Source organism: Primulina eburnea, chromosome 14 (assembly GCF_022965805.1).
Source record: "Primulina eburnea isolate SZY01 chromosome 14, ASM2296580v1, whole genome shotgun sequence".
Classification (NCBI taxonomy): Eukaryota; Viridiplantae; Streptophyta; class Magnoliopsida; order Lamiales; family Gesneriaceae; genus Primulina; species Primulina eburnea.
The window spans coordinates 16,782,703-16,792,035 of NC_133114.1; the positions used below are offsets into that span (position 1 = coordinate 16,782,703).

At 36.0% G+C, this 9,333-nt stretch overlaps 1 protein-coding gene across 1 annotated transcript; it reads right to left on the reverse strand.

Moving 5' to 3' along the window:
- Window positions 1-8,091: 8,091 nt before the first annotated feature.
- LOC140811216 (uncharacterized) lies at window positions 8,092-8,649 on the reverse strand. Its single transcript, XM_073169086.1, has one exon. The coding sequence runs from the start codon at window positions 8,647-8,649 to the stop codon at window positions 8,092-8,094; it is 558 nt and encodes a 185-aa protein (XP_073025187.1).
- Window positions 8,650-9,333: the final 684 nt, after the last annotated feature.

Consider the following 9,333-nt stretch of genomic DNA (forward strand, 5'->3'; position numbering starts at 1 on the left):
AGAAAGTTCAAGTGATGACTGCCATCACTAAGGGAATCAAAGTGGACTGGAGTCGTTTCCTCTTCAGAATCATGAAAGACATGGTTGACAGGAAAAGTTCTGGATTCGCTGTTCAAATCAGCGCAATGCTCAAGGATGCTGGTTTCGCCTCTACCAGTGATCAAGATGCTGCTTCAGTATCCATGATTGATGCTGAGAACGTACTCGCTTTAAGGCCTAAGCCAACCGTGGCTGAATTTGTCTCCTTGAAAAAGGAGATCGGAGAAACTGCTTTTGAGATTTAAAAACCTCAAAGGAAAATTAAAAGGAAAAGAGTGATCATTTCGACTGATTCGGACAAAACAGCATCAGAAGAGTCTGCTGCTGATGTTCAACCACCTGTACCAACTCCAACCAAGAAGAAAGCTCGCACCATTCTTAAGATCAAGAAGACAGCAGCACTGTCTGAGATTGAGAAAGTACCTATCAGACAGGTATTTCCAGAAGTGGTTCCTTCTGTTCGATCCATTGCTCCTACGTCTGTACAAGCTACTGCATCTATTCCACCACCATCTATTGCTGCTGCTTTCAAGCCATCGTCTGGAATAGTTATTCGAGAATCAACAAGCGGGTATTCTGCATTCCGACCCATTTTGCCTATTTCATCATCAGATAAAGGCAAAGGAAAAATGACCGAAGAACCACCAGTTTTTAGACTCAAAAAAACTGTAACCACCGGTGTTGATCTTCATTTGGCAGAAATCGAAAGCTCTGCAAATGATGACATGAATTTTTTTGATGGCACACGGTCCGACTTTTCCATTCTTTTGCTTACTTCAAAACAAAAGGAACCTACGCAAAAATGATGAACGCAGAGAAGAAAATTTTTCAGCTTGCAAAAACTGAAAATATCATCGAGGCCTTGCGCAAAAGGAGTTTCATCCTCGATCAGCTGAAATGTCAGAAGCTAGAATCGGTTCTGAAAGTTCTTGAATCGAATTTTGATCCTACTGTTCCTACTGTTGTTCAGGATCAAAACGTTATTTTGATTCTTTCTGACAAGTTAAAACAGATGTGTGAGCAACTTCTTGCTCAAGAACAGGGCTTTGGCGAGCCTATTGTATATCACGTCGGCCTTGTTCCAGACTTTCATCAGATTCAGACAGTTGAGGAAAGGACTATAGCCTTACCAAAGGCTTCTGCTCTCAGTACTCCTGCTTCTCCAAAAAGGCCCATTCCGTCATCGTCTCTGTTATCTGTACATGAACTGGCTTCGGTTGAAGAAGTCATTGAGTCGATTGTTCCAACGGTCTCTACCACTCAGGAAGCAGCACCGGCTACTTCATTGCCACCTTCTCCTTCTCCGACCCCAGTGCAACATATGGCAGAACCAGATGCTATATCTCTCTTGCCAAATTTAGAGAAATTTTCTGCTGCTCATCAAGCAGAAATGCATATTCTTCTGAATCAGCCTTCTGCACCTTCAACTGCAGAACCATCAGACTCACCTTCTGTCATTGCACCAACGGAAGAGAATTTGGCCTCTGACTTGGCCGTTCCTGTGAAGAAATTGCTCCTCCACTGGTTGCTGCTGAACCCACTGTCTCTACTCTTCCAGAAGAAAGCTCAGCAGACCCTGGTCCTTCTACTGCTTTGATGGACACTAATCTCGTTTCTACTGCGTTGACTATCTCTCATCCTGTACTAACTCAGACGAACTCTCGTCTTGCTGAGATGAAGCAACGCATGCTTGAGCGAACTTCCTCCCCGGAATCATATGCATTCAACTTGGAATTTCAGATTGAGACTCTGCAACGGGAACTCAACAATGTGTCTGATTTAGTCAAACGAATGTCCTGTGAAAGCCTTTCAGAATTCACTGCTGCTCAAACTTTCAGAGAACGCATGAGCAAATACATATATAACACGGCGGAAAACATGGACAAGATGTATGCTGAAACCATCGTTTTCAGACAGGCTATATCGAGAAATCACGGTAACATCATGCTTGCTCAAACTGATATACTCAACCGAATCACCAAGCATGATGATCTCTTCCGATCTTTTTCCACTTCCTTGGAACTTATGGATGCCAAGATTGATTCTCAAAATCAATCTCTCACTACACTGAATGATCGCATCTCTTCTCAAGCTCCGTATCTGGAGATGCTAACCAATGGCATTCAGAACCTATCTGGAAGAATCAATGATCTCTTGGCCCATGTAGTTGCCGCTGATGCCAAAAAGGGGGAAGATAGAAGAGATCCAGCAGAAACTAGGCAATCAGAAGTTGAAGCTGAACCTTCAGACAGAAGACTTCAAGATCCTCAGAATGAAGAAGTCATCTACAGGGATATTGAAACTGATTGATTATTTACTTTGATACTTTATTGACATTATCCTTTTTGCTTAATGATTATCTGCTTTATTTAACGCATTTCTACTGTTTAGGTTTTGGCATCACCACAAAGGGGAGAAATTGTTAGACATGAATTTTATTGTGGCGATGTTAACTAAAACCAGCAGACCAGAACAGTAGACTAACTTATCAGAAGCTACTGGTCTAGTAAAACTAAAGCAGTAGAAAGGATAGAAATACAGAACCAGTAGAAGACGTTGCCTAACGTTACTACCTTAATTGTTACCGTTAAAAGTTCCTAGTACTAGTATTAATTGCAGCATTAAATACTATACGGAGTCATTTAATGCACTTTACCCAATTAAGTATAAAACAAGACTGATTGTTTTATAGCTTTTCTGCAGGAACCTCTTTTGGTAATAAAGCTGATTGTATCAGTTATCTGGAGACATCCTCTGATTATGAACGTTGAACTCAGTCGATTATATATACATGGATCAAATCCTTATACGACACGACACTTCGCATAACATCATTTTTCAAGGATCAAAGTTATTTTCACTTATCAGACAAGTCTCGAAATTCCTTGAGTACTTAAAGTTCAACACAAAGAAAAGTAGCACACGCTTCATAGCTAATATCTGATCTTTTAAAGATCATCTTGTGCTACTGATTCTTACACTCTTCACAATCTTTACATCACTTATACTTTATCAGGAAGAGTTTGTAATCTGAAAAGAGTCTTTTCAGAACTTTGTGTATAACGTTTTTGTGAGTTGAGTAACTAAGAGTTTCAGTAGGCTGAGGTGTAAGTCCTTCTGAAGTGGGTGTGTACAAGAGTTGTACTGTAATTTCCAAAGTCTTTTAGTTATACCTTCTGGAAACAGAAGAAGGGGAGACGTAGAAGATTTCATCTTCGTACTTCCATAAACAATTGCTGCCTACTGTTTTTATTGTCTTTCAATTACTTCATCAGATTGTTTCCGCACGTTTTATTGTAATCTAGGTGAAGTTATACGCACAAGATAAACTACTATCTCTAACAGGATTTTAGTACATCATCAGAAGAGAAAGAAAAACGAGTAGAGTTTATTCACCCCCCCTCTAAACTCAACTTCGATCCTCAACACATAACATGTATCCTTTTATCATGATCATAAATATTTTTTCTCTTTTTATTGAATTCAGATCGTTAACTGTGACTTTCTTCATCCTCGAAAAATCGATGGATCCATCTACATGTAACCACAGTACTAGGCGGCGGGGACACCAACAACACTCTCACCGGTCAACTGGGCCTTGGCCTATCCTCTTTGAATGAGAATACGATCGTCGGGCTCCCTCTGAGGCCTTCTCCCATAAATAGGCTCCTCTAGGGCATTTTCTCTCACGATATCCCCATTCTTTTCCAAATATCCTTAGAGTCACAATTACTTCACTTCCTTCAACGTTTTACATTTTCATCACTTTATAAAAATAATGCATTTAATATTTTTTTTCCTTTAAAAACAAACATGCAACATATCCTTTTAACTTTATCGTCCATCATAATTTCCATAATTTAATCATAAGATTCCATAAACCTTTTAAATAAACATTTTAGCATATAAAAATCCTTGAATATTTAAAATGATCATAATAGCATATAAAACATCATTCAGAGCACTGCCACGACGTTTACTAATTTTTGGGTGTAAAATTACCGTTTTACCCCTAGACGTAAAATTTCACATTTTTTAATTTTTCTTAATTTCCTTTACTCTAACATGTCTCATATACTTATTTAAGAATAAATTAATTTTCCCATATTTTTCATTTAGCTTAAATATTAGACTTTTTTTAATTAATCTTTAATTAATCGATTTGAAGGCGTTATTAATCCCGAACAATTCCAAACTTTAATATAAAATTCTTAAATTCAAAACTTAGTCTTTTTATATTATTTTAGCTCTCGTGAACCATGACTCGACCCCCGTGAGCTGTGTTTCGATTAATTTTTTAAAAAAGAAACCCTAATCCTTCGGTTATAGCCATCATCGATCCATGTAGGTTTTTCATCGAGCCAAGCTCAAACCATCACGAGCCAACCCTTTCCCAGACCACTTAGGAACCTATTGGACCCAAGCTAACCCATAGGATTCAACCAAAACTCCAAAATTGAACCCCAACCAAGAAGTTGTCGAGACTCCATGAAGACAAGGACGATTGTTTACACTTCTAGGACTCTAGCCATCGACCCAGCCCTTGAACCAGCCTGTTGTGCACTCACCTAGGACTCTAAGGACTCACCTTAGCTCAGCCCCTGAACCCCAGACCGATAGTTTGGCCCTCGGGTTGAGTCCTAGCCTACTAGGACTCCTCCCTAGCCCCCTGACTCGAGTCCTAGCGTGGCTAGGACTCCCTCCCTGACTCAGACATGATCTTGGCTAGCCCTGGTCCCAGCCGAGCCAAGCCATGTCAACCCTTACCCCAAAACCGAACACCTAGTTTCCCCCTTGACAGACATTAGATTCCATCTTTTGCTTTAACAGATTGTGCAGCATATTCAGGTGTTCTAGGCCCGTTATAGACCTATGAAAACATGTTTTATCAAAGCCTATGTTGGGGCATCCCCTTAAACAAAATAAAAACATGAATTTGAATCATAGAATCATGAATTTACCCCATGTGCATGCCATAATCCGAAAATATTAATAAGATCACCATGATTTCCATACAAACGTGATTAAAAACAATACTACGATGTGATAGATGAGAAAAGAAGATGTATGGCGTGCCTTTGCGTTTTAAACGCACGATTTTTCGTTGACGACGAAAAACGACGAAGAGGAGGGCCTAGGCTTGAATTTCCTTAGCAACTTTTTAATTTTTCTCCTCTCAATTCAGATGTGTGTGCCGTGTGTTTGGGGTGGAATTCTGAAAAGTGGGCGTGAGGCGTGTAACAATGAGGGTTTGGGGTGTGATTTAAGATATTATATACTAATTAAATCACTAATAAGGATTAGGCCTATTAGGCATACAAATTAGGTCCATTATTGCTTAATTAAAATATTAAAAATAATTTTGTTTAATAAAGTTTGTGAATTATTAGCCGGGTTGCCAAAACGTTTATATTTTTGTTGAACAATCAACACTGATAAATTTTACGCACCGACGTATAAAATCACCTCAAAACCTCTTATTTTCAAAAATATGAAAAGCATCAACCCAATTTTAAATAATTAAAAATAATTAATTAATAAAAATATTTTCTATTTTTCAGCCTTCGGTGTCCGTTCCTCGATCGCGATTCGAATAATCCTTAAAATACAGTTTTATGCATACTGAAAATAAAATTATATTTAACATATAATCATGCATGTCACATAATCAATTAAGCAATTAAAATAACTTAATTCCATTTTTCATATTTCATAGATTTCCATGCAGTTGAATTACGTCGTCTTAATTTTTGGACCTTACATAAAGGATATGATATATGATTTTTCAGAATATCGTGAGTGAAAAGGCCCCAGAGGAAGCCCAACGATCGTATTTCTATTTTACGTCGGTGCCTAGTGCCCGTCCCCATGTGCAATGATGAGTTAAGAGTGATCAGTCGACCAGATGATAAAGGCTAGTCATTTTCAAGTATCAAACTTCACCCAAAATGATAAATGATTGACAGCTTTACTATTCATGATATTTATGATTACAACTTTATTTTAAGTAAAAGTATGATTTTAATGTGTGTGCTTGTATATATATTATTTGTTACTCATGTTTAGAACGTGATGAATCATTAGATTCACCAGGTTGAATGTTGTAAGCGATGATGTTATTGAGAGAGACGGTGACGTTTTAGTGGATCGAAGCAGACAGTACTCTCGATGGACTTTATTTTCCGCATTAGCTTTATAGTTAAAAGTTCAAAGATTTTGTTAATGATTTTATTAGAGATTTTTATATTTTATTTTTGGAGTTAGGATGATCATGTTAAAGGTTGAAGTTGAATTTTGTTAATTGACAATTTAAATTATTTTGATATATGAAATGTTAAGTTATTTTAAATGTTGAGTATCGAAAGTATGTATGAAAGAAAAAAAAAATTTCTAGTTGGATTTAAAGTTAAAAAAGTAGTAGATGTTTTATCAATAATATGAGAATGTGATTATAATGAAAATGGATCAGGATCCCCTACTGTGGCATCCCCACAGTAGGGGATGTTGTGCACACATTTTTTTTATAAAAGCTTATATATTTTTTTAAAAAAATTTTTGGATTTTTTGTTTTAATTTTTTTTTACTCTCATTCAATTTTTTATTTTTAAATATTTTTTTGCTTCTTTTAAATATATTATTATTTTTTCCTTCTTTCTTATTGGTAGAACCAAGTGTTTACCATATTAATGAAAATTCGATGTTTTTTGGTAGAATTGTTTGATGATGAAAACAAATCACAAATTTTTAATCTTGTTCGAGTATCGATGAAAATGAACGAATCAAGCATGCGAAAAGAACTAAAATTTAAATGTCAAAAAAGAATCAAAAATAGAAAAAAAGAATTATAATATATTTTAAAAGGAGCAAAAAAATATTTAAAAATAAAAAATTTGAATGAGAGTAAAAAAAAATTAAAACAAAAAATCCAAAAAATTTTTAAAAAAAATATATAAGCTTTTTTTAAAAAAAATGTGTGCACATCATCCCCTACTGTGGGGATGCCACAGTAGGGGATCCTGATCCAATGAAAATATAGAGTCCTTATGGGTGAGAGACTCCTAATCTAATTAGGAGTCTCACTCTATATATACACCATAAAGGGTCAAAAATCATACACAGTTTTGTGCACAAAAACACACAAGCTTTCCTCCCTCGATTGAAAGTCACGGCACATGAAAATTGTTGATTAGGAGTATCTCTCTGTATATACACCATAAAAGTCAAAAATCATACACAATTTTGTGCACAAAACACACAAGCTTTCAAAGTCACGGCCAACACATGAAAATTGTTGGAAGGAATTTTGGTCACAAAAGCAAATTGGATTTGCTTAATTGTTGATTAAAAATCAATAATTAATTGTTAATGATTGGTTTATAATCAATTAGCACAATATCCATGATTTAGAATCATGGAAGTCTCGGCCACCTTGAAGAAAAGTGTAGGAAATTTTCGGCCACTTGTTTCTTCCGTCCCGTGTCCTTCCGACGTTGCACCGACTTTGGATTTTAAAAATTCGGAGGTCATAGTCTCAACGCAGAAATCGCTTACGATTTCTAGTGCAATCCAAGCGACTAAGATAGTTTTCGATCGTAGACTTGATTAGATGATCAAAGAGGAGAGCGTTAATAGGGATTTACTAGAAGGACTATATCCGCATAAAAACCAGAATAGTTTGGAGTCTAAGCGTTAAGAACGCAAAGTTATAATTCTAAACATCATATGTATAGTTTTAAACGCAAAGTTATAATTCTAAACATCATATGTATAGTTTTCAACGCAAGATGCCCAATCAATTTTTTTTTAACCTTTCGCTGCATCTTGGATGCGAGAATACGATGTCCCAACAATGACCTCTTTTTTAAAATCATGTATATATCTAACAATTCCTAGGACATATGATATACGTGATGTAAAGAATTTAAAATTGATACTGATCTGACCATAAATTTATTCCCACAAAACAAATCCAAACATTGTTTCCTACCCAACAAAATCTTTCAAACTTATTTCGTGTATTATTATATGTATTAGAATATTCTAACTATGAATTTAGCCGCAAATTCCTGTCTTGTTGCAGACTTTGAGATTTATAATTTCCATGGCAACATAAATAACGTCTTCCAGCAACTTGTTATCTTCAGTCAACGGAGGAGGAGTGCCAGGTAGTAGTTGTTTGAACTCTTGTTCACATTCATCGGCTTTATGATAAGGAAACGAAACGGCGGCGGCCACATCGTGGTAGGTTTGACGATTGATAACGGATATATTTGCCTCTTTTAGAAGATCATGAGCCTGATTATATCCGGCTAAGCAATCGCGGAAGACTCGATTGGATGTGCCCTTACTTTTGCCGATGAGATCAGTAATCTTTCCAATATTGGATTCAGAAATCAGTAATGCTCTGTCTACTATGATTCGGGCCATCCCTTCTGGGCTGCTCCTCAGGTAGCTGCGGGAGTCGGCATTCAGGATTTTGAGGCAGAGGCTGCTACGATCCGTCCGATTGCACCATTGAACGGATACATCACGAAATGCATGGATTTGGTAAAGATTAATAATAAAGATCAAAGCGTGGAAGACCAGGAAAATTGTCAAAGAACGAGGCATGTTTGAGGGTGACAATTTTGTTCTGAAAATATAATATTATGAGGTGTTTATATACGTGATTGTATATATATCCCTTGAAAGCCAATGTATTTAACTAGGTGATCCTTTTATAAGATTGCGGAATAATCTTATTTTGGGAAATGTGAGATCTCCTCGTCTCGTTATTCCATTTGAAAATTTTCTTGCACAAGCACAATTGGAAAAAATCACGATCCTCCAATATTGTTAAAGATGACAAAAATACTTAAGATATAAATATCCGAAATCTATACAAGTCTCCATATATATGATATATTATAAATTTTATGTCCTTTAGTAAAAATAACATAGGGAAATATTAAGGTTTGGATTGCACAAGCCACTCGTGTAATATATTTTTCGCGATTAGTCTTTAAAGTTAATCTACTGCAAGATCTCAAAGACTAATTTTGGAAAATCTCGCGTTAACGACCAAAACCCAAAGGTAAACTAGTCATAAGGCCGAAAGAGAAAGAATATAATTTTAGAGGATTAAAAATAATTTTTTCCCAACTTTTACCTCAAATAAGTATATATTTATTCAATATTCTTTTTTTAATATAACTAACATAAAATGATATTTTACAATTAAAATATTATTTTAGACATAAAAAATATTTTTTTTTTATTGGCAGATTCAGATCGATATATGCTCCCACATCATGT

Excerpts from the sequence above, each read along its gene's own strand:
- LOC140811216 (XM_073169086.1), bottom strand. The coding sequence starts at position 8,649 with ATGCCTCGTTCTTTGACAATTTTCCTGGTCTTCCACGCTTTGATCTTT.